General features: G+C 48.1%; 1 protein-coding gene across 2 annotated transcripts; it reads right to left on the bottom strand.

Annotated features, from left to right (window-relative positions):
* Positions 1 to 407: 407 nt before the first annotated feature.
* CETP (cholesteryl ester transfer protein) lies at positions 408 to 24057 on the bottom strand. Of its 2 annotated transcripts, XM_049864622.1 has the most exons (16): positions 23869 to 24057; positions 22876 to 22990; positions 19678 to 19812; positions 19494 to 19564; positions 19187 to 19274; positions 17894 to 17963; positions 17614 to 17674; positions 17166 to 17257; positions 15609 to 15788; positions 11009 to 11059; positions 6392 to 6559; positions 3860 to 3927; positions 3207 to 3240; positions 2665 to 2734; positions 976 to 1061; positions 408 to 798 (listed from the first exon to the last, which is right to left on the bottom strand). In XM_049864622.1, exons 1-16 carry the CDS (start codon positions 23996 to 23998, stop codon positions 724 to 726), a joined length of 1494 nt encoding a protein of 497 aa, XP_049720579.1. In that variant the 5' UTR covers positions 23999 to 24057; the 3' UTR covers positions 408 to 723. The 2 variants fall into 2 exon arrangements, 1 of the variants encoding a protein (XP_049720579.1); XR_007514703.1 differs by lacking the exon at positions 408 to 798 and having other exon boundaries at positions 1035 to 1061; positions 2665 to 2767.
* Positions 24058 to 26097: the final 2040 nt, after the last annotated feature.

Here is a 26097-nt window from a genome sequence, read left to right as displayed (position 1 = left end):
GAAGAGGTTCTGCTGAGGAGTGGTAGATTATGAAGATGAGTTTGGAAGGGATCCAGGATCCCATCATGGAGACAGTCTCTGGGCAGTGCAAATGGTTAATGCGCTTGGCTACTAACTGAAAGGTTGGAGGTTCAAGTCCACCAGAGGTACCTCAGAAGAAAAGCCTGGAGATCTGTTTCCAAAAGATCAGCCATTGAAAACCCTATGGATCGCAGTTCTACTCTGACACACCTGAGGTTGCCATGAATTAGAATGGACTCAACAGCAGCTGGTAGTAATCGTGACAAGCCTAGACTCCAAGGTGAGCAGCTTGGATTTCTTCCTCCAGGCCCTGGGGAGCACCGAGGGTTTAGAAGCAGATGCTTGGCAGGTGGATAGAATTGGGAGGGGGCGCTGAAAGGAGGGGGGACTGCCAGGGATGAGGCACAACAAATGTGTCCAGCAAAGGGGGAAGGACCCATGAGACATGCTTATCTTCTCCTTCCCCACCCTCATATCCTCCAGCCACAGAAGAAGTATTCCCCCAGCTTCCAATACAGCCCTTTAATGCCAACAGGCCTTCCTGACAAGAAGAGGTTGGGACCCAGTCTCCATCTCTCCACCCCCTCCCTGGCCCAGCCACCCTGGACAGAGACTCCAGCATTCCAGCTGTGAGTCTGATGGAGTGGAGCCAAGCTGGAGTGCCTTCTGCTTTGAGCTCCATTCCAACCTCTTGGGAGCCTTCTAGGTCAAGTGTTGGAGAAAATCTACCAGTAGGTGCTCAGGGAAGCCAAAGTCCATCTGAAGCAGCAGGTAGCCCTAGACAGAGTAGGAGGGGAGATGATCAGGCTGGGCTGATGCCCTAAGTGCCAGGCCCCAGGGAGCAAGCCGGTGGAGACCCCTCTGCTGGTCTCTGCACAGCCAACTGTCATCCGGAGAATGCTGCCTGGGGGCCCCCTCCCCAGGAACTGGGGGCTGGGAGGTCTTTGTACTCACATCCCGAGTGATAATCTCAGGGTTGATGATTTCGAAGAGGTCCAGGCCTTTGCTGTTCATGAAGGCTGTAAGCATCACCTCGAGCCCTGGGTCATGGGGGAGAGAACTGGGTCAGCCCTTCTTGGGGAGTAGGGTCAGCCTGAGGTTTGTGGCACCCCAGGCATCCGGAGACACTGGGGCCCCTCCAGACCAATATTGCATAAACATTAGTTTCTCTTTGATTTACATGAAAAGTCAAATGCTGGTGAGGACGAGTGATGGCAGAGGTCATCTGGTTGCAGGATGGCCATCGCTGTCCTGAGAAATTTCACTCTGCCCCAATCTTGAGCCCCTCCCCCACCCTTGGCCACACAGCCTATAGATTGCCAGATCTACCCTGCTAGGAAGGAAGCTTAGGGAGCATCTGTCACTGCTTAGGAGTCCCTGGGTGGTGCAAATGGTTATATGCTTGGCTGTTTACTAAAGGTCGGAGGTTTGAGCCTGCCCAGATGCACCTTGGAAGAAAGACCTGGAGATCTACTTCTGAAAAATCAGCCATTGGCAACCCTGTGGAGCACAATTCTACTCTGACACACATGGGGTGCCATGAGTCAGAGTCGACTCGATGGCAACTGGTGATTGTGGCGGTCACTGCTCAAACACGCCCTAGGGGTCACTCCTCACCCCAAGAAGCTTACCAAAGGAGCTTTGAAGCCATACACAGAGTGGCTTCCTGCAAGGAGCTCTAGTAATAGTTTAATCTGTCTCCTTAGTACAGATGGGGAAAATTGAGGTCCAGAGAGCCCAAGCTACCCAGCCAGGGTGATCTTAACTGAGCGCTCCCCCCACTCCTTCCGTGTCTACCCAAACCACATGTGGACAAGCAGATACTCAAGTTGAGTGCAAGGCCAGCTCAATATACCACATACCCTGGGGGAAGGAGGCAGAAAGCTCTCAACTGTGCCTTCTCCAAAATAATCCCCCCACACCCTGTTACGATGCCTGAGATTCCACTATTCGAGTCACCTCTTAAGGACAAAGAGCCTACAATGTCAGACTCAAAAAGGAATCATCAAGTTCATCATACCAAGTTCAACATTCTCATTTTATAGGAAGGGAAACTGAGGCTCAGGGCTGGGCTATAACTTAGGTCTTCGACCTCCCAGCCCAGGGTTCTTTCTGCCACAACAAATTGCCATTTGAATCATGTGCCTTTAAAGGGGGTTGAGCCACCTATTGGGTGGCAGAGATAATATTCTCCAGGTAAACCAGGACCAAGAGGAGCCCTGGTGGCTCAGTGGTTAAGTGCTTGGCTCCTAACTGAAAGGTTGGTGGTTCAAACCCACACAGCACAGCTCTGTGGGAGAAAGACCTGGCCATCTGCTCCTGTAAAGATTACAGCCTGGAAAACCCCATGGGGCAGATCTACTCTGTCATATGGGGTTGCTGTGAGACAAGATCAACTCGATGGTTCCTAACAACAAAGACAACAACAAACCAGGACCAGGGGTCTGTGCATCTGGCTAAGTCACTGGCATGCATTGTCACCAGGACGGAGAGGTGCCTTGAGGGCAAGGGTCATAAGACTGATAGATTTTGATGGCTGGAGAGTCAGAGGCACTTGGAGCTCTGGGAAGGGCCTAGAAGATGAAGTAAGAGCCTCCTCGTCATGCTCGGTGTCCCCCAACCTCTTCTCCAGCCCACACTTACGAGACATGACTTCAGGGATGCCCACTGTGGTGATCATCGACCTCAGGAAGCTCTGGATGGACTCGGAGCTCTGCCAATTAGAGACTCAGGAGTACAGTGCTCCCTGGGAGCAGAGAAGTGACCCACAGGGCAGAGGGTCATACAGGCTAGGGGGACAGTTGCCCATCCAACCCACACTTCTCCTCCTGAGCCTTCCCCCTACCCCCACCAGACAGTGCCTCTTATGAGTGATCCCTGCTAGACCCTGAGGAGAGCTAGGACTGTTACTGCATTCCACAGAGGGCAAACTGAAGCCCAGGGAGGTTTTGGTTGACTAGTACTCTCCCGTCCAACCTCCTCACACCACTATGATTCCATTTCCGCAGCCCAAGGGCTCTCCTACAGACACAACAGGGAGAAGGTCCACAAGCAACAGGGGAACGACCATCTGCTTTAATTTCCTTTGGTCTGTTGTCTGATTTTCTTTAGGGCCCTCTGTCTGCTTTCTTGAAGGCATAAAGTCCTACAGGGCTTATTTCTCCCAGTCACTCAGGACTACCCACCTCAGTCGAGTTGGAAACAGTCTTTGGTTTAATCCTGAAACCAAAAAGAGATGAGAGTTCGGCCCTCACTTGGGCCCCCTCCCATAACACTCCCCAAAAGAAACTCTAGCAATAAGTCTAAGGACTTCTGTCTAATAGATTTAAGACCTTCCTTGAAAGAGCCCTCTAGAGGACACTCTTCAGACCGCCATTCCAGCTACCCCCATCCCTCTGGGCCTTTGCTCCAGCAGTCCCTTCTGCTCTGGCCTCCCTCCATTTCTCCTGGTGCCTCTCCCTCTCAATTAAGACTCTGAGTAGGGGTCTTAGGAGACCTGGTGGTGCAGTGGTTAAGTGTTTTGCTGCTAACAGAAAGGTTGGTGGTTCAAACCCGTCAGCCATTCCATGGGAGGAAGATGTGGCAGTCTGCTTCCGCAAAGATTTCAGCCTTAGCAACTCTATGGGGCAGTTCTAAGCCGTCCGATAGGGTCACTATGAGTCGGAATCAGGTAGGCAGCAATGGGTTTGGGTTTTTTTTTTTGTTGGTAGGAGTCTTATCCTGGGAGTTAGCTATGGAAGGAAGGAGCTATGTTTCCTCAGCAATGCCATGCTTGGCACTAGAGAAGCCAGGGAAAGATTTGCTGAGCTGCTCACCCCTCCCCTCTCGCAGTACATACTGAAAATCCAAGAGGCTTAGAAAGAGCTTCTTCTTGGAATAGGAGGCCTGGAGAGTGGCGATGGTGTCCTGGGGAGAGAAACCAGATTCACAGTGAGCAGCAGGCCTTCCCTCAGCAGAGAGTAATGCCCCCTACCCGGGACCCTCAACTCTGCACCAATTGATCAGAGAGAAATGGGGAGCAGTGGGTCTTGGGGCCCAGGCTAGCTGTTGACCTTTTGAAAACCAGAGAAAGTTCCCAGCACCCAAGGCTTCACCGTCAGGATGTGAGAAGTCACATGGTCATTTTCTCTCCTGGTTTCTGACTTATCCACCTCCCAACCACTTCTTCCCTCACTGGTCAGAAATAAACCCGGCCAGACTTCCCCACTTAGCTCACTTCCTCCACCTCCAGACCACCACCAAAGCAACAGAGGTCCGATCTGCTCGCAGTTTGGTTTATCTATATTTTTATACACTAGATTGGCATTAGTCCAAGTGGGGTGTATGGACCAGCAGCATCATAACGACCTTATAGGACAGAGTAGAACTGCCCCATAGGTTTTCCAAGGAGCGCCTGGTGGATTTGAACTGTCAACCTTTTTTTTGGTTGGCAGCCAAGCTCTTAACCACAGTGCCACCAGGGCTCCATTAGTGGTTATATAGTCTTTTGTTTGACTAGTTACTTATTGTCTATCTCTGTCTATTAGTCTGTATGTACTTCCTGAGGTCAGGAACCATCTAGGCCTGGCTAGGTGTAAGAACTGAGCATATATTTGTTGACTACAAACAAACAAACAAGTAAAAAGCCCGGGGGGACAGAAACTTCTGACGTTGTCATGAATGTGACCTTGAACTAGTCTCCTGCTGGATCTTGGCTTCTGGGGCTCCCTCTATACAGTGAAGGGGTGGCCCAGCTGACCCCCGAAGGCTGCTCCCACTCTCTGCCATTTCGGCGGGGCTCAGATTGATGTTCCTCAACCCAACCGACCTGCACTGCCAGCCCAATCGTACCAGCTTTCCCCACTTCCCATTCCAAAGCCTTCTTTGGCTTCTACCACCTCCTTCTGGCCTTCACGACATGGCCTGACCTGCCTCCCTGGCCTGACCTGCAACTCTTCCAGCTAAAAAGGACACCCCTCCCACCAACACATCCTGGGATTTCCCTCTTCAGGTCCTGTTTATGCTCCTCCCTCAGTGGACACCTTTGTTATCACTCTCTCCCTGTCCCTTGAGATCCAGCTAACTCTCCCTTCCAGAAGCACTCCCCTCAGCTCCACACATGGAAGGCCTGGTAAACACAGATTGTTGAAAACGTTTCTGTACACCCCAAACACAAAGCAAGAAGGGAAGTAAGTCTTCAGGAGGCAGAAACCTGAGGGAACTCCTAGAAAAGTCCACGTTGGGGAGGGCTGTGAATCCTTTTAGAACAAACAGAACATTCTGGCTTTACAGGTGTTTGTTAGAGTATGCTGAACTTTTCAGATCCTTAAATAAGAAAAAAAGAAATAAATAAAACAGCAGGAAAATTTTAAAGTCTTAAAATAAGCTAAATGTAACATGGAATCCTCGAACAGAAAAAGGACATTAGTGGAGACAGATAAAATTCCAGTAAAGTCTGGAGTTTGGCTAATAGTCATGTGCCCATATTAATCTCTTAGTCATGATAAGTGTACCTGGGTTGTGTAAGATGATAACAGGGAAAACTGGGGGAAGAGTATATGAGAACTCTGTACACTATCTTTGCAACTTGTCTTCAAATCTAAAATTATTCCAAAATAAAAAAGTTTATTAAAAAATAATAAAATGCCAGAAGGAAACGCACCCCAGTGTCCACAATGGGGGGGTCTCTGGGCAAGGGCTTAATGGGTGACTGTGGTTTTCTTCTTTATTCTTTTCTGTATTTTCTAGAATGTTCATGAATTATTTTAATCTTTCGTTTTTACTGTATTAAGAAATATTGAAGACATACAAAAAGACATTGCGGATAACACTGGTCCTCAATTCCTTATCGACAATTCCAAAATCAAACAATCTCTGAAAACTGAAAGTTGTTTTTTTTTCCATAAGTTTGTCAGCAAAACCTGGCCATTTGGATGGGAGATTATTTATAGCCTTTATCTCACTTCTTGTGAATATCTATATGCTGGAGGAATATTAACTGTTTGATCATGGGGTACCACCCCAACCCCACTGGAAGTTTTCTGTAATATATCACACAGACCTTTCTAAAAGCCACAAAATTCTGAATATGTAAACTCACGTGGCCCTAGTGGATATGGACGGGGCAGTGGACCTGTGTGACAGACACCCATGTCCCACCACTCAGCTTAAGAAATAATATATTCCTAAAATTGGCAAAACCCTCATATGTACCCCTCCTAACTTATATCCTACAATTTTCAGAAGGAAAGCCATGTTTAAGAAACAACCAATCACAGTGGAGATGAATGGGAAGAATTTGGAGGTTTCAGAGACCCGCAGATTCCTGCCCCAGATGTCCCCTATGTGGGCTAGGCTCCCTGCTCCCAGCCTTTAATAGCACCCATCTCACCTCTTCAAAAGAGTAAGCCACAAAGAGTTCCCTGCCTGGGTGTGGAACGAAGAATTTCACCATCACAGAAGAATTGACCATAATGCCCCGATGTCGACAGGAGATTTTGGGCATCTTGAGGCAGTGGACAGTGACTTGGGCCTGGCTGGTAGGGAAGCCACCGAAAAGCTGTGGGAGACAAGGGCCCCATGTCCAGGACAGGGGCCAGTTAGAACAGCTGCAGCCATTGTCCTGGAGATGACGGGGTGGGGGGGGTGGGGGGGGGAAGGAAGCTGACTTGGCATCCCAGGGCTGGGAAGAAAGGAAGCAGCCCAGGGTAGTGACTCAGACCTGAGCCTAAGCCCCACCCCATCACTGATTTGCTTTGTGATTTGGGCACGACCTGGCCCTCTCTGACCCTCCGTTTTCTCTTCTGTATAACACTGACGCTGTTCCTTGCCCTGCTCACCTTATTCATCTGTTAAATGGAATCATAACAGTGTCTACCACGTAGGGTTGTTGTGAAAATTAACTGAGATAATCCATGTAAAAAGTTTAGAACAGGACCTGTTGCATGGTAACCCTTCAAAAGATATGCCTATTGTTTTTATTTAACAATATTTATGGAGTCCTGACGATGCTTCAGCCCTGGACTAGAAGGTGGGGATATAGTAGAGAGCCAATAGACATGGTCTCTACCTTCAGGAAGTTCAACATTTATTAAATAATCTTATAAATAACTGCAAAGTTGCAACTGGGCAGTATTTCAAAGGAAAGACACATCAGGCTACAAGAGCCCTCAAGAGGCCATCTAAACTAGTCAGAGAGGTGAGGGAGGCCTTCACTGAGGTTGAGGAGAAGTTGGATGGGGAACGAAAGCAGGAAAAGCATTCTGGGCAGAGCGAACAGCATGGACAAAGGACCTGTGGAAGGAATATGACTGATATAAGGAACAGCAGGCAGCCAGTGGGGCTGGGGAGTATAGCCTGAGGTGGCTTGAGCAGGTCAGCTGGACCTCCAATGTGCAGCCTATTGGACTGAACTCAGGGCTCCCCCTCCTCACAGAATTGAAGCAATGCACACATTACAACAAAGTTTTAATTTAATACATTAAAAAAATGAGCTCAAAATAAAGAAAGGGACAATCTTAGGTGCTAGAGAAGAAGAGGGAACTGATGGTCATAACTGTAAGCAGATGGCCCAGAGAGAAAAAGACCTGGATGTTGGTTCAAATCACACTGACCTGGGATTTTAACACCCTGAGAGGATAAAAAGTGAGATGAGGAAGTAGAAAAAGACTTTTCCCTCAATGAAAAGGAGATTAAAATACTTTACTCAAGAAAGGAAGCCACAAGGAGTGTTGCGGTAGAGACAGGGCTGTAAATGGAAAACCCAGGCTCATGCATATGGAGGCCTGGAGCATTTTTCATACCACCAGCATGTGCAGGACTTCCTGAACTGAGAAATTAGCAGAAAAATGAACGTGTAACTTCTGGGATCCCCAGCACAAATAAATGCAAAACCACCCTCTAAGGACATTTAGGTAATGTAGGGAGCAGAGTACATCCACAGAAAAACCAACCCCACTAAGTATGATTTTACAAATAGACAAAAAATTACAGACCACACAAAGAAACCATCCACCATGAGCTAGCAAGCACAACAAATAAGTGGATAAGTACCCCCAAAAATCTGACATGATAGAACAATCTGGAAGAAACTAAATTAATCTTTTTTAAATGATTAAAGGAAGAAGCCATAGTAAAACAGCAGGAATCCAGAGTTAAAAAAAAAAAAAAAACAGATTTGAAAACCAATTAAATAGAATTTTTTTTTTTTAGGAAAACTATTGATATTGAAATAAAAATTCAGTAGATGAGTAAACAGACACAGTAAAAAGAATTAGTGAATTGAAAAAAGATATTTGAAGAAACTGTCCATAATTTGGAGCCCCAGTGGCACAGTGGTTAAGAGCTACGACTGCTAACCAAAAGGTCAGCAGTTCATGCTTTAGGTAAAGGGAAGGACAATACTCAATACATGGAAGGTCAGCTCAACTGGACTGGACCAAAAGCAAAGAAGTTTCTGGGATAAACTGAATGCTTCAAAGGTCAGTGGAGCAAGGGCAGGGGTTTGGGGACCATGGTTTAAGGGGACTTCTAAGTCAATTGGCAAAATAATTCTATTATGAAAACATTCTGCATCCCAATTTGAAATGTGGTGTCTGGGGTCTTAAATGCTAACAAGAGGCCATCTAAGATGCATCAGTTGGTCTCAACCCACCTGGATCAAAGGAGAATGAAGAACACCAAGGTCACACGACAACTAAGAGCCCAAGAGACAGAAAGGGCCACATGAACCAGAGACCTACATCATCCTGAGACCAGAAGAACTAGTTGGTGCCCAGCCATAACCGATGACTGCCCTGTTAGGGAGCGCAACAAAGAACCCCTGAGGGAGCAGGAGATCAGTGGGATGCAGACCCCAAATTCTCACAAAAAGACCATACTTAATGGTCTGAGACTAGAGGAATCCCGGTGGTCATGGTCCCCAAACCTTCTGTTGGCCCAGGACAGGAACCATTCCCGAAGACAACTCATCAGACATGAAAGGGACTGGACAGTGAGTAGGAGAGAGATGCTGATGAAGAGTGAGCTATTTATATCAGGTGGACGCTTGAGACTGTGTTGGCATCTCCTGTCTGGAGAGGGGATGGGAGGATAGACAGAGTTGGAAGCTGCCAAAATTGTCACGAAAGGAGAGACTGGAAGGGCTGACTCATTAGGGGGAGAGCAAGTGGGAGTACGGAGTAAGGTGTATATAAACTTATATGTGACAGTCTGACTTGATTTGTAAACGTTCACTTGAAGCTCAATAAAAGTTAATAAATAATAAAAAAAAAAAAGGTCAGCAGTTCAAATCCACCAGCCACTCTTTGGGAACCTTATGGGGCAGTTCTACTCTGTCCTATAGGGTTGCTATGAGTCAGAACTGACTCCAAGGAAACAAGTTTGGTTTGGTTTGGTCAATAATTTAGTTGAGAGATATAAAGCGATTGAAAATATGAGAGAACAACCAAGAGACACATAAGATGGAATAAGAAGGCCCAACATATGTTTAATGGAAATTCAAGAAGTTGAGAATAGAGAAAATGGGGGAGAGGTAATAATCAAAGAGATAGTGGCTGAGAAACTGAACAATCACACTGGGTCCCAAGCAGTACATATAAAACCAAATCCACATCTTTTGGAGAAACTGCTGAATCCCCAAAGTCAAAGAGAAAAATCTTAAAAGCATCCTTAGAGAAACAACTACATTTATAGGTAGACAGAGGCTAGAAAATACTGCACCCTGGAGGCCATGTCAGAGAATTTTGCTTTTATCCTAAGAGTCTTATCCATAAAGGATGAGTTTTAAGCAGGTAGGTGAATAATCAGTTTTGCTTCTTGAAAAAGATTATTCTGGCTGGTGTGGGGGGAACAAGCTGTAAGAGCTCCAGGATGTAGGGAGACCCACGAGGAGGCTGTAGAAGGGTCCCCACAAGAGACCATGGTAGTTTGGCCTAGGGTGGAGGTGCAGAGTGAAGGGGACAGACTGTAGAGATAGGACATAAAGTGGATAGGACTCAGAGATGACAGTGAGGGAGAAGAAGGGGCTAAGATCATGACTAAGATTCTGAGTTGCAGAACTGGAAGGAGCAAGAGAGAAAGAGAGATATTGATTCACAGACTGGGGAGGGACAGAAAAGGCAGGTCTGAGGTTCAGATGGGCAGAGCGACCATGGTCTATTAGAACAGAAGGACAATAGGAAGGCACAGGTATGGGTGAATCACTAGGACTGGGAGCAGAAAGATGAAGGAGAGTTCTACTGACGGCACTGCCCAGCTCTGTGAAGTAGTAGGCAAGGTTGTTTGTAGAGCAGAAGGTAGAAAGTGGATAGGAGGGGGCAGCTGGAGAGTTGACGATAGTAGGGAAGGACTGAAGAAGTCATTGCAGATGGTAGGCCAGTGAATAGACTAGAAAGCTGAGAAAGGTTACCCAGAAAGGACAAGAGCCCATTTGAGGTAGGGGATCGTGGGTTCTTAGTGGAACCTTGCGTTAAGGAGATTATGGGCATCCATATGGGAAGAGCAGGCAGAGGTTCTCACCTCAAGAGGCTTGCTCAAGGTTGGCTTTGGAATTGGGAGCAAGCAAGAGTAGCATCCTCTTGCTGTGGCTGTCTAAGCCTGGGGCTGCCTCCCGGAGTCCCAGCCCCCCACAAGGCCCTATGGCCTGGTTAATGCCCATAGAGTAGGGGCATAAAGCACAGTCTTTGGGGGCCACACAGCTAGGCTCAAACTCAGCTCTGCCATTTACTAACTGGAAGCTTCCGGTCAATCTGTGGGCCTTTCTGCATCTCAGTTTCCCTGTGAGTAAAACAAAGATCATAAAAGTGCCTCCCTCATTGAGGTGCTCTGAGCACTGAAGGAAGGGATGTAATACAGTGTATAGCTCAGTGCCTGCCTCCTAGTGTTAGCTATTACGGTTGCCGTTGTTGTTGTTATTGATTGGGGCAGGGTGGGAGGGGGGTGGTAGATCCCGACGCAAGAGCAGGATTGGAGTGTGCACAAGGTTAAGCCCACTCAGGGGGACTGTTACCTTCTGAAAGACATCTTGATTGGTGTTGAGGCCCTGGGTCTCCAGCATTGCCTACATAGAGATGGAGAAGTGGTAGAAGTTGGTGGGAAGGTTAGTCCTCAGAAAGAAACTTTGCAGGGAGAAGGCGAGGTATCAATGGCTGGGTTTCTCCCCAGACCCAACACCCACCCCACTCCAGACAAGATTTGAGAAGGCCTGGCTTCTGGTCCCTGCTCTGTCACTCCTGGGCAATTTCCTTCCCCTCTGTGAGCCCCAGTTTCCCCATTGGTTCAAAGATAGGCGTTGACTGAAAACCACCTGTGTGACCTTGAGCAAGAAACCTACCTTCTCTAAGCTTGGATTTTATTTTATTTTTTGTAAAATGGAGGCAAGAATAGTCCTCACCTCAGGGAGCACAACAAAGATATTAACATCAGCTTACACTTATTGCACGCTTACTCTTTGCCAAACTTTATATTCGTATTAAAGCACCCAGCACATACGACCAGTAGCCGATGAGTTGACTCTGATTCAAGGCAACGCCGTGTGTGTCAGAGTACAACTATGGTCCATAAGATTTTCAATGGCTGTGATCTTTCCGAAGTAGCTCCAGGCCTTTCTCTGAGGCACCTCTGGGTGGATTCAAACAGCCAATCTTTCAGCTAGTAGCCAAGTGCTTAACTGTTTTTACCATTCAGGGATTCATCGGCACATTTGTTGTTGTTGTTGTTCGGTGCCATCAAGTCAGTTCCGACTCATAGCGACCCTATGCACAACAGAATGAAACACTGCCTGGTCCTGCGCCATCCTCACAATCATTGCTGTACTTGAACCCATCGTTGCAGCCACTGTGTTAATCCATCTCTTTGAGGTCTTTCTCTTTTCCATTGACCCTCTACTTTATCAAACATGATGTCCCTCATCAGGGATCAGTCCCTCCTGATAACACGTCCAAAGTATGTGAGACATGAGACGAAGTCTCACCACCTTTGCTTCTAATGAGCATTCTGGCTGTACTTCTTCCAAGACAGATTTGTTCGTTCTCAATATCCTTTGCCAACATCATAATTCAAAGGCATCAATTCTTCTTTGGTTTTCCTTATTCGTTGTGTTGTCCACCTTTCACATGCGTATGAGTTCATTGAAAACACCTTGGCTTGGATCAGATGCACTTTAGTCTTAAAGTGACATCTTTGCTTTTTAACACTTTTGCAGGAGATTTGCCCAGTGCAATGTGTCCTTTGATTTCTCGACTGCTGCTTCTGTGAGCACTGATTATGAATCCAAATAAAATTAAATCCTTGAAAACGTCAATCTTTTCTCCATTTATGATGATGTTGCTCATTGGTCCAGTTGTGAGGATTTTTGTTTTCTTTATGTTGAGGTGTAATCCATACTGAAGGCTGTGGTCTTTGATCTTCATTAGTAAGTGCTTCAAGTCCTCTTCACTTTCAGCAAGCAAGACTGTGTCGTCTGCATATTGCAGGTTGTTAATGAGTGTTCCTCCAATGCCCCATTCTTCTTCATATGGTCCAGCGTCTCGAATTATTTGCTTAGCATACAGACTGAATAAATATGGTGAAAGATACAACCCTAATGCACATTTTTCTTGACTTTAAACCACAAAGCACCCCCTTGCTCTGTTCAAATGACTACCTCTTGGTCTAAGTACAGGTTCCTCATGAGCACAATTAAGTGTTCTGGAATTCCTATTCTTCACAACATCATCCATAATTTGTTATGATCCACACCTTCGAATGCCTTTGCATAGTCAATAAAACATAGGCAAAGATCTTTCTGGTATTCTCTGCTTTCAGCCATGAGCCATCTGATATCAGCAATGATATCCCTTGTTTCACATCCTCTTCTGAATTTTTGGCAGTTCTCTGTCCATGTATGGCTGCAACTACTTTTGAATGATCTTCAGCAAAATTTTATGTGTGTGTGATATTGTTTAATAATTTCCACATTCCATTGGATCAACTTTCTTTGGAATGGGTACAAATATGGATCTCTTCCAATCAGTTGGCCAGGTAGCTGCTGTCTTTGGAATTTCTTGGCATAGACAATTGGGTGCTTCCAGCACTGTATCCGTTTGTTGAAACGTCTCAATAGGTATTCTGTCAATTCCTGGAGGCTTGTTTTTCCCCAACACCTTCAGTACATCTTGGACTTCTTCCTTCAGTACCATAGGTTCTTGATCATATGCTACCTCCTGAATGGTTGAACATTAACCAGTTCTTTTTGGTACAGTGACTGTGTATTCCTTCCATCTTCTTTTGATACTTCCTGTGTCATTTATTTTCCCTGAAGAATTCCTCAATAGTGCAACTCAAGGTTTGAATTTTTTCTTCCGTTCTTTCAGCTTGAGAAATGCTGAGTGTGTTCTTCCCTTTTGGTTTTCTAACTCCAGGTCTTTGCCCATTTCATTATAATACTTTACTTTGTCTTCTTGAGCTGCCTTTTGAAACCTTCAGTGACTTCATCACTTCTTCCATTCGTTTTAGCTACTCTAAGTTCAATAGCAAGTTTCAGAGTCTCTTCTGACATCCATTTTGGTCTTTTCTTTCTTTCTTGTCCTTTTAATGACCTCTTGACTTTCTTCATATATGTCGTTGACGTCATTCTGCAACTCTACTGGTCTTCGATCATTAGTGTTCAACACGTCAAATCTATTCTTGAGATGGTCGCTAACTTCAGGTGGGATACGCTCAAGGTTATACTCTGGCCCTTGTGGACTTGTTCTAATTTTCTTCTGCTTGAACTTGCATATGAGCAATTGATGGTCTGCTTCACAGTTGGCCTTGTTCTGACTGATGACATTGAGCTTTTCCATCACCCACAATTTTCCACAAATGTAGTCAGTTTGATTCCTGTGTATTCCATCTGGTGAGGTCCATGTGTATAGTCACCATTCATGTTGTTGAAAAAAGGTATTTGCAATGAAGAAGTCTTTGGTCTTGCAAAATTCCATCATCAGATCTCCAGCATCATTTCTATCACCAAGGCCAAAATTTCCAACTACCGATCCTTTTTCTTTGTTTCCAGCTTTCACATACCAATTGCCAGTAATTATCAATGCATCTTGATTGAATGTCTGATCAATTTCAGACTGTAGAAGTTGATAAAAATCTTTAGTTTCTTCATCTTTGCCCTAGTAGTTGGTGTGTAAATTTGATCTAATAGTTGTATTAACTGGTCTTCCTTGTAGGTGTATGGATATCATCCTATTACTGACAGCATTGTACTTCAGGGTAGATCTTGAAATTTCTTTTTGATGATGAACGCAATGCCATTCCACTTCAATTTGTCATTCCCGGCATAGTAGACCATATGATTGTCTGACTCAAAATGGCCAATACCAGTCCATTTAAGGTCACTAATGACTAGGATGTTGATGTTTATATGCTCTGTTTTGTTTTTGACAACTTCCAGTCTTCCTAGATTCATATTTCTTACATTCTATGTTCTGATTATTAATGGATGTTTGCAGTTGTTTCTTCTCATTTTGAGTCATGCAACAACAGCAAATGAAGGTTCTGAAAGCTTGACTCCAACCATGTCATTAAGATTGACTTGACTTTAAAGAGGCAGCTCTTACCCTGTTGTATTTTGAGTACCTTCCAGCCTGAGGGGCTCATCTTCCAGCACTATATCAGACAATGTTCAGCTGCTATTCATAAGGTTTTCACTGTCCAATTTTTCAAATGTAGACTGCCAGGTCCTTCTTCCTAGTCTGACTTAGCCTGGAAACTCCACTGAAACCTGTCTAACAAGGGTAACCTTCTTGGTATTTGAAATACCAGTGGCAAAGCTTCCAGTATCACAGCAACATACAAGCTGCCACAGTAGGACAAACTGACAGACACGTGGTAGTACCAGCATGTAGTAGGCCTTGATGGGTGCTGAACTGTCATGAATTGAATTGTGTCCCCCAAAAATATGCGTCAACTCAGGTAGGCCATGATTCCTAGTATTGTGTGGTTTTCCTCCATTTTGTGGTTTGATGTAATTTTCCTATGTATGGTAAACAGTAATCTCTGCCTGTGGTTAATGAGGCAAGATTAGATTACGTTAAAGAGGATTAGGGTGGGATGCAACACCCTTACTCAGGTTGCATCCCTTCTCCGATGTAAAGGGAGTTTCTCTAGGTTGTGGCCTGCATCACCTTTCATCTTACAAGACATAAAAGAAGAGAGAAGTGAAAAGAGAGATGCCACCACGAAAGCAGTGCCAGGAACAGAGTGCATTCTTTGGACCTGAGGTCCCTGCCCTGAGAAGCTCCTAGACCAGGGGAAGATTGATGCCAAGGACCTTCCCCCCACCGCCCAAAGAGAGAGGGCATTCCCCAGGAGCTGGTGTCCTGAATTCAGACTTCTAGCCTCCTAAACTGTGACAGAAAAAATTCCTGTTTGTTAAAGCCATCCACTTGTGGTATTTCTGTTATAGCAGCATGAGATAATTAAAACACTGGACTTCAGTATTTTTGTTCTGGCTTAGACAGTCTATAATCCTTTGCCTGTTTCCCAGAGTTCCCTCCCCCTCCACACATGTGTGCATACACGCATACATATCATACACATGAGTGGCTTCCCCCATCAGCCTGGCCCTTTCCACTTACCTTGAACTTATCCCCTGTTAGGCTGAGCATGAGGTAGCCCTCCTGGAAGGCAACCTTGGCCAGGGAGTCAAGGACTTGCTCAGAGAACCAGAAGTACAGCATGCGCGAATCCCCCAGAAGGCTGGGCGAGAAGTTGGGGAGAGGGCGGTCCTCGGAGACATTCTTGTAGATGACAAGTCCCTGGAGAAAGCCGGGGTGCTGGCTGGACACTCCCCTGCCCTTCCCCATGTATCATCTTCAGCGGGACCAAAAAGAGCCTTGGAAAGCATGCAGTCTGGAGTGCAGGTGTGGAAACTGAGGAAGAGCTGCTCTCAGAACTAAGGCCCCCACCCAGCTGGTCTTTCATTCACTCAACGAATATTTCCCAAGTGCCTGCTATGCCCCAGGCGGCATGTAAGATGAGCCAGATAGAAGATGAAACAGACAGGCATGGTCCCCACCCTCACTGGCTTCTATTCCAGCAAGGATGTCCATCAGAACACCTGGGAGACCACGGGCCTCACGTCCCCACCTCCACCCTGGCTGACCACCAGGCCCTGCACCTTAAGGGAGCAGATAGCCAACTGGCCATCAGCCCCTGGCAGCTGAAATCAGGAAAATGAGCCACTGCCCTGTTCCTGGCCCCTGTAATAGTATCCAGCCCAGTAGTCTGTGAATGGGCTTCAGGGGTCTCTATAAACCCCTGAAAGTATTTTCTATACTCTTCTGGGGAGAAACTCCACCACAGAGATGGCTGGTTGTTCCCTAAAATCCATTCTCCCCATCTCTCTCAGAGTTCTGTAATACCCAGTTTTTAGCTGGGCTCATGGTTATCCAGAGTAAATTTCTCAGCTTCCCTTGCAGCTAGGTGTGGCCATGTGACCAAGTTCTGGCCAATGGGAAGTGAGCAAAAGTGATGGGAGCAACTTCTGGGTCATGCCCTTAAATGGAAGATCTCCCACCACCTGCCTTTCCATTTTTCCTGACTAGAAGTTCTTTTTTAGAAGTGGATGTGGTAGTGGTCAGGTGAGCCATCTTGGACCATGTGGACAAAGACCACACCCTGTAGATGGTGGAGTACACAACAGATGGAGCCTGGACCCCATGGAGTCACCAATTCCATCCTGGACTGTGAACCCCTGGACTATTACATGAGAGAGAGAAATAGATGTCTATCTTGTTTAAGCTGTTATCATTCTGGGTCTTTCTGTTACGGCAACTGAATCTACATCCAAAGTTATAAAGGGTACAAAGGTTTTCTCAGATCCTCTGAGGGGGAGTGGGGTGACTCCCCCATGCCACTGGTTGACAAAAGCCAATGAGCCATCTAGGAAGGGCCTGGTGCCTCGCTGGGATCCTTGGAGTTGGGAGCCCTGATGTCTGCTAAGAGGGCTTATGGCATCAGGAAAGGCCCTACAGAAGGTGTGGCAATGGGGCCTTGGCCTTGGACTGGGCCTGGTCAGTGTGGGCACTTGGTCTCCATAGGGTTGAAACTGGGGGGTTAGCATCAGGGCACATGCGAGGACCCAGCCCAAGGAGTAGGTTGAGTTCCAGCTCTCACCCTCCTACCACTCCCACCTTGTGATGAGACTCCAGGTAGGTGGCTTTGATGACAGGTGATCCTGTCAGGGAAATGTCCACCTGGATGTCTGTGCCCGAGACGAAGTCAGCTGCGGGGAGGGAAACACTGAGACGGGGCCTCAGATTGGGGGAACCAGCCCACAGGGGTCCAGACACTGGGGTCCGGTCCCGCCTGCCCTGATTCACCAACTTAGTGCCCTCTCCACAAGCAGGTGCCCTCAGCCTCCAGCCTCAGTGTCCCCATCTGTAAAGTGGGTCCTGGGGTGCACATGGTCTGGGGGAAACAATTTGCCATAGCCTGACCATAACTAATCACCAAGCGTCAGAGTCAGGGGCCATGAGGCCCAGCTGAGGGGAGTGACTGTCTGAAGGTCACACAGTGACCACGGACAACCCTCTGGCTCTCACACTGCCTTCTGAGGCAGTCAGGCCAACTTGCACTCACCAGCCCTTCTCTGGACAAAGTTCGCCATGGTGTTGGTGATGACGTTGATCTCTTTGCAGACCTGGAGAGGAGACCCGAGTAGGGGCAAAGATAGTGCCTCCTTCTAGTTGGGTGGGGTGGCACCACTGGGAATGGGTAGAGGGGCCTGGCCACAGTGGGCACTTTCTCAGGGAAGGGCAGGGAGGGAGGTCAGTCCAGCCTCCTGAGCAAGACCCTGGACTGCTCAGTGTTCTCTATGGTAGACTGGCAGGGCTAGGTGGGGTTAGTAGACCTCACTCACCTGTCCCTTCAGGACCAGCTTCAGGGTGAAGGAGATAAAGTTTGTGAACAGATACTTGATCCACCCAGGCCTGAGGGGAGCAAGCATACAGTGAGTGCCTTCCAGCCCTGCCTGGTTCATGAGTACCTACTGCTTGGGGCTCTGCCAGCATTAGGACCCTCAAATTGCCTGGGAGGCAGACATCATCATGCCCATTTCACAGCTGAGAACATTGAGCCTCAGAGAGGCAAAGACACTCCCAAGGGCCTTCAGAGCTGGAATTCAGGCATGGATATTCACTGCTGCACCACCCCAGAGTCCCTCAGGAGGCCCCAGTCCAGTGACATTTGCACCTGCTGCACACTCACACACATGGACATGCTAGAGTCCAATCCTCGTCTGCTCCATGGGCAGAGAGAGGCCTGAATCGAGGGCTCCTCCCTGCCCCCCACCAGGTCCCTCCCACACTCCTATTGGGACTGTCACTGTTGTGTGAATTGTGCATGTCTCTTTGCCTCTCTGAGCCTCAGTAGCCTCCTCTGTGCAATGAGGCTTCTCACAACTCCTTGACAGGGGATTAAAAAAAAAAAAATTACAAAGGATTAGCCAAGACAAACAGCCCTCCTCTCCAGGAAGCAGGAGAGCAGAGCACTCAGAAGCTCAGGTTCTGGGGCTGAAGGGTGTTGGATGCAAATCCTATCCGCTGCCCCCGAATGGCGAGCTGTGTGTCCTTGGGCAAGTTACTTAGCTTCTCTAAACCAGTTTAAAATGAGGAAAATCATAGTGTCTGCTCAAAGGTTGTTGTGGGGATTAAATTAACTGCCTTAACGCAGTGCCTGGCCCACAGGAAACACCCAGTTGGCACTGGCTGGGAACTTTAGCTGTGGATTAGTGTGATGTCTGGGATGCAGGATGTGCTCAGTGGATACAAGTCTTTCTTCCCTGCCTAGGTTTTCTGTGCCTCAGTTTCCCCATACGTAAAAATGGGGTTGATAACAGAATCCTAGGGTTGGCATGGAAAGGTGCTTGGGACACAGCAAACTGTCAACAATTATTTCTAGCTACAATAATAATTATTATTATTTTGGGGGCTATTGATAGGACTATTATTGATATAACAATTATTATTATTATTATTATTATTATTTCTGGGGCTATTGGTAGGGAGGGGGAGTAAGTGACCTCACTGAGGGTGCTGATGCCCCCAGATGTGGATGACTGTGGGCAGTGGACACACTACCATCCACTCAGGGGCTCACACAGACGGGATGGGGCACAAGCAAGGGATAGGGGCCACAGAGGTTCAGCACTTACTCACGTTCCCCGTGGAGATGCAGGAGCAGCTTGTGGAAAGACAGATAGCAGTCAAGGGCATCAGCCTGCACACGACCAGAGTCACAGGCTGTAGATAGGCACCAACACCACATCAGGGTAGCCTCAACCACCGGGCGAGGCCCACATGCTGCCAGAGGGAGATGGACCAGCTCTGGGCCCCCCCACCTGCTTCCCAGGCTGTGCCTCCTTTTGCAGCCTCAGAACCCCCTGTCTGCACAGCCCCACCCCGCTGAGGCCAGCTCCTGGAATCCAGCCTCCCTGCCTCCCCAGGGCACAGGATACGTACTCAGCTCCGTGTTGATCTGGAGATCAACGGAGGAGTCGATCTCGAAGTCTACAGACTGATCAACGCCCAACCTGTAAAGAGCCAAGGACCCAGGACCCTCGTTCTGCCCTCCAGCCTTGCAGCCCAGAAAGGGGCAGGGGGTGGTCCAGGCCACACAGCATGTCAGTTGAGTGGGAATGCTCACCCCCAGGCACCGGTGTAGCCATAGTTCAGGGTCCCCTTAAAGATCACAGACACATTCTGGATGGAGATGTCGATGGACTTGCCTTCCACCAGCTCGACCTGGCTGCTGGCAATGGACACGTGGCTGATCTGGATGCTGGGAGAACAGAGGAGGAGTGGGTGGGCACCGTGGGGCCTGGGGATGGGGAGAAAGTGGTTTTTTTGTCACACCCCCACTTGCTCAACCATGGCCTACACTGGGAGAAGCCCTGTGCTACTTTCCTGGAGCTCGGAACATACAGAAGGAGAGAGTCATCCTCAGGAGCTGGGTGATGCAGGGAGCCCCAGTGAGCAAGCCTCCAACTCTGCCTGGGGGACCAACGAAGCTGTGGTAGGCAAAAGAGTGGCCCCTAGAGACATCCACATCCTAATTCCCAGAAACTGTGGCTATGTTACCTTACATGGCAAAAGGGAATTTGCAGACACCTTGAGGAGGGGAGATGATCCTGGATCACCTGGGTGGGCCCAGCGTAATCATAAGGGTCTTTAAGAGTGGCCAGAGGAGGCAGAACAGGAGAGGCAGAGGGAGCTGTAACTATGGAAGAATGCTCAAAGAGATGTGACGTTGCTGGCTTTGAAGAAGGAGAGCGGGGCCATGAGCCGGGGAATGTGGGTGCCATCGAGAACCTGGAAAAGGAAATGGAGCCTCCAGAAGGAATGCAGCCTTGCCAACACCTTGATTTGAGCCCTGTGAGACCAGTGCTGAATCTCAGAACTGTAAGATAGTAAATGTGTGCTGTTTTAAGCCTTTTGTTATGGCAACGATAGAGAATCCAGAGGGCTTCCTTGAGGAGGTGATTCTGGAGTGGAGGGTGTGCAGCAGTTGAGCAGGATGAAGGGCAGTTTGGAGGAGAATAGAAGGAGGCTCGACTCAGAAGGCAGCCTCAGCCAGGCCAGGGAGGGCCCTGAATGCCAGGCGAGGGATTTGGCTTCAGGTCTCAGGGCTGAGCCTGAAGGACAGTCTGTTCTGCAGGGGGTGTTTCAGTGAGGACCCCAGAAAGCAAGGACCAGAGGGCAGAGACCAGAGGCAGGGAGGACAGTGGGACACAATCAGACTCTCACACAGTCTACGCACAGCAAGCCTGCTCCATGGTCCTGGCTTCAGCAAGTGGAATGTGACATCATAAAAGCAGCTACTGGGCACCGAGCAGCTACCACATGCCAGCACTGCACCCAGAGATTACTGGAGCTTCCTTTCAACCCTCAAAAGCCCATGAGGTGGCTACTATTGTTGTACCCACTAGACAGAGGTGAAGTGGCTCCGAGAGCTTATGTGGCTTAAAACAGCCTCAGCAGAAATGGAATTTGACCCCAGACCTGTCCCACCCACTATATTATAAACCAGTTTTTCTCAGGTTGCTTCCGATTTATAGTGACGTATAGGACAGGGGGAAACCCTGATGGCATACTGGCTCAGTGCTACGGCTGCTAACCAAAGAAAGGGTCAGCAGTTTGAATCTGCCAGGCACTCCTTGGAAACTTTATGGGGCAGTTCTACTCTGTTCTATAGAGTTGCTATGAGTCAGAATTGATTCGATGGCAATGGGTTTGGTTGGTGGTTTACAGGACAGAGTAGAAATGCCCCATAGGGTTTCCAAGGCTGTAAATATTTATGGAAGTAGATTGTCACCTCTTTCTCCTGCGGAGCAGCTGGTGGATTGGAACTGCAAATATTTAGGTTAGCAGCTGAGTGCTTAACCACTGTATAACCAGGGCTCCCAGTATATTATAGTGGCTTATAATATAATGTAAAGTAATATAGTATAATAGCCACTATAATTTACTGTGCCCAGCAAGGAGAATCCAGGTCTGCGTGTTTTTTTCCTCCCTGTTCTGTTCTACTTATTTATTTTAAAAGAGAGAATAGTATAAAGAATTCTGATTATACCCATTATCCAACTTCAAATAATCTCCCTCATGGCCAATCATATTTTATCTCCACTCATATCTGTTTTAGATAAAAGTTATGTGTTAACAAAATCAATTCTGGGACAGTCTGGACTTATTGAATTATTGCTATCTCTTAACTTTTCAAGGCTCTTTTGCCATCTCTGACCTCTTGCACTGTAGATGGACGATGGTATTATCCTCATTTTACAGAAAAGGAAATTGAAGCCCAAGTTCCCACAGAGTGCCAGGGGCTGAGCTAGGTGGCAGCTTTCCTCACCCAAGGCGAGGCTGCATTCCAGCATCACTAGCGTCCCCTAGTGGCTTTAAAACATTTTCAAGAACTCCAGTACCAAGTTACCTGTGTAAAGAGTCCACCTGGGTTAAACTTGCTTTTGTTTTGTTTTGTTTTGGGGGTAGGGGCTGGGGGGGGTGAGATTGGTCTTAGAACAAAGATAAGGTCTCTTCCTGTAGAATTTCAGACAGAGGCACAGACAGAGACCCAGGCTCCAGGGCAGCCTGAGGGGCCAGGAAGTTATGTGTACCAGGAGGCAACCCAAGTTTTGTGCTCAGGCCTGTTTCATACATGCTCTCCCTGCCTCGCTGTGTGACTTCCAAGCTGTTGAACCTCTCTGGGCTTTTGTGTCCTTTAAGCAGGGCTATTGGGGGGACGGTGCAGATGAGGAGTCCCTGGGTGGTACAAACAGTTAACGTGTTAACTGAGAGATCAGAGCTTTGAATCCACCCTGAAGCGCCTGGAATAAAGGCCTGGCAATCTGCTTCTGAAAACTCAGCCACAAAAACCCTACGGAGCACAGTTCTACCCTGACACACATGGGGTTACCAGGACTCGGGGTCTACTTGATAGCAACTGATTTTAACTGGTACAGATGAGACATTGTTTGTAAAGATGACTGGCTGTCACTATCATCCCGAGTCAAGTCAACAGACCCATTTTGCCAAGAGTCCCTCTATCCTGCCTCCCCTTATACCAAATCTGTCCCTACCTGTGGAAAAGGACCCTTTCAAGGTCCGAATCTTACAGGGGATTCTGGGACAGGTGATACACGTCAATAAATCCCCACAGGTGTGGGGGGCAGGATGAAGAATCATGGCTGGTGAGCAGAGGCGCTGGGCTTCCGACCCTAGTACCAAGCCAAGTGGAAAGGCCTGAGTGCTCCTGGTTGCCCTTACTTGCATGGGCTAGGGGCAAGTCCCAGGCTCTGTTCCTCCTCCCCTCCCCCCAGGCTGTTCACACCCAGGCTCAACTCACTTGTGCAGACCATACTTGACTTGGCCAAGGAACATCATGGCCTTCTCGCCCTTGATGTCTGGGTAGCTGGCTCGCTGGAAGGCCGTCTGGATCACCTTGGTGGTCTCCTGGTTCACTGGAAGAGAGGCAGTGACTGGGACTCTTTGGGTGGAGGATGAAGCCTCCCATCAAGCCTCAAAGCTGAGGGGCTGGACTGGGCCTCATTCCGGGTGCAAGTTGAATGACTATTCTCTGGGGACATGGAGAGAACCCTGACCTCTGACCCCAGCCAGAGATCCCAGTTATATCCCAGCCTCTGGATCCTGACACACAGGAACTCCACGATCCCATCAAATGGCACCCCTGATCCCGGCCACATCCTGACCCCAGCCTCACCCCGACCATGCTGTGACCACCAGTACAAAACCCCAGTGTGCAAAGTCTACAATCCTGTGTCTCACACTTTGGGATAGTCTGTTCCAGAGATCATTGCATTTAGCCTCCCTTGTACTGAGCAAGAGGTTGAGGCCCAGAGAGGGGAAGTGAACTGCTCAAGGCCACACAGCAGTCCCACACAGCCTCCCTAGCGTGAACTCCTGCTGACCCCCAGCCCTAGCCATAAAATGACCCCTAACACCAAATACACACTGACCTCCTAATCTTCACCAGAACCTAACCCCCACCTGGCTCTGCTCTGAACCTTAGTTGAAACTTCAGATTGACCCTGAGTCCCATACAAACACTAACCCCTCTACCTGGCTGCTCGCAGCCCAGTAGGCACCTTCTCCTCAGAGAGCTTGACCTTGAAGGTGAGGTCAGGAAAAAGTGAGGGTGGCTCTGCTTAGCCCATCTCAATGCAGGGCACTCTCCTCCTTGGGCTACAGCTGCCCTGAGTGGCTCCTGGCTCTAGGGCTGGCTTCTGGCCAGGGAACCCCCTGGCACAGTGGGTGTCATTAAGAGGAGCCCTGGATGGACAGACAGATGGGTGGGCAGAAGGGCAGCCATGGTACTTACAAACCAGGGTGGCAGGCTTGGTAATACGGCACACGATGCCCGCTTCATAGGAGGTGCCTTTGGGGCTGGCATGGGCACTGCCCAGCAGGGCCAGGGCCAGGGCCAGGGCCAGCAGAGTGGCGGAGAGCATGGTTCGCGGGCAGTGGTGGGCGAGTGGCCCTAGCAGCTGGCTGGCCTGGAGCTCTTATGTGTGTGTCCACCCAGCCCCCACGGGACATGAGGCACTTCCAGGGTAGCAGGGTCTTCCCTGATTGCTGCAGCTTCCTGCTCCCAGGGATTTGCCGCCTTCCTGCCCAGCCCCTTCGGCCTCCTCCGGGTTCAGAGCTGGACATCTGACCAGGGTACCCGGCCCTTAGCCTCCCCCCAACCATCCACACCAGTTTTGTCATCTCCTGTATTATCTAGAAAATTGCTTCTTTGATGTTTTTTCCTATTTTTCTAATTTAAATAAATGTATCTAATAAACTCTTTATCTCTCACTTGCCATATGTAGACCGAGGCCAAAATACAATGACAATAAAACAAAGACATTCAATTCTTGCCAGATACTGTTGCCTGACAGTGACCCCAAGTTTGAGGCCTGCGTGAGCATGTAAATTAAACCTCAATTAAAATAAAAAGGGGAGGGGCCCTCATGGGCGTTAAAAGATACCCTTTTGACCCTTCCGTTTGCTGTAATTTGAAAGCTTGAAAAGGCCTACTGCTGTCCCGCGTTCCTTCTTGCTATTTAAAGCTGTATCTGTGCTTCACGTAACATCACCCTGCATTCTTCCAGAGGTCTGTATCTCAAACCTTGGGACATTCCCTGTTGGAGATCATTGCATTTAGCTTCCCTTCATGAGCAAGGGTGGTTCAAACAGTTACGCACTCAGCAGCTAACCAAAAGGTTTGAGGTTTGAGTTCACCCAGAGGTGCCTCAAAAGAAAGGCCTCATGAGCTACTTCCGAAAAATCAGCCATTTGAAAACCCTGTGGAGCACAGCTCTACTTTGACACACATGGGGTTGCCATGAGGCAGAGTAGGCTCCATGGCAACTTTTTTTTTTTTTTCCAACTACTTTATACCAGATGGGAGTGTGAAGGCAGAGAACAAGACAGCTGCTGGCCCCTTCTCTCATAGACTCACGTTCAAACAGGAGATACACACACAGGTGGAGGCTCAGGCATGGTGGTCTCCTCTCCAGAAGGTGACATGGCTGTTTGTCGAATAATGATATTCACCCTTCAGGGGCATTTATTATGGGTCTGCTAGTCTGTGAGGTCTCTGAGGGCCGGGTTATGGCTGCATTGTATCCTCACATAGCAGGCGCTTGGCACATAGCAGGTGCTTGGCACATTTATTCAAATGTTTGTTGAATAAAGAAATACCAGGTGCAGTGCTGAGCTCTTTACATGCCTTATCTTATTTTGCTCTCACAAGAGCCATAAGTAGCTGTTACTGTTGTCTCCCTTTTATAGATGAGGGATCTGAGCTCAGAGAGGTTCAATAACTTATTCTAGATCATACAACTGATGGGCATCACGGCCAGGACTTAAACGACAAAGCCCGTGTTCTGTAATGATCTGGAAAGCGTCATAAACAACTCCCATCCTCTCCTCACATCTTCTTTCCCAAAGGGCAGCCAACTGGACCAAGAAACTTCTAGCTCTCTTGTTGGCAGTGGGGACAGGCTCCACACAGCCATTCCTGCTCTCTCACCTAGGGACAGGCTAGGTGTAGCCACCCAGCAGGGTGCTCACTGGCTGCCTGTGGCCACACCCTCTTTAGCACAAGGCTTTCACAAGCCCCTGAACCTGATTGAGGGTAGGGTAGCCAGTTCCTACCTCACCTACTGTGTGACCTTGGATTGGTCACTGGGTTCAGTTTCCTCATCTGTAAAATGGGAAAATATTCATCTCTGCCCTTTGCGTCCAAGGAGATGAAGGGAGTGGACCCTATAAAGAGTCCTATATACTGACTTTTGGTTGCTATGCATATAGCTCTGCATGGAAACAGAAGTCTCTGAAGACATTGGTCGCCTCTAGGAGGAACTGGGTGTCTGGGAGAAAGGAATGGAGGACTGTGTGCCTTTTGAATATGGAGTCATGTGAGTGTGTTATCTTAAAAAAAAAAAAATTACAAAAATTACCCACAGCTGGGACTAAAAACTCCCCCGTGACAACTGTGACCCATGGCTGAGTCCTGCCTCTTCCTCCTCCTCTGAGACCTTGTAGGGGGAAGCCAGTGCCT

The sequence above is a fragment of the Elephas maximus genome, chromosome 21 (assembly GCF_024166365.1).
Source record: "Elephas maximus indicus isolate mEleMax1 chromosome 21, mEleMax1 primary haplotype, whole genome shotgun sequence".
NCBI classification, from domain to species: Eukaryota; Metazoa; Chordata; class Mammalia; order Proboscidea; family Elephantidae; genus Elephas; species Elephas maximus.
Note: the sequence above shows the minus strand (reverse complement) of the source record. Positions and strands in the feature narration are given on the sequence as shown.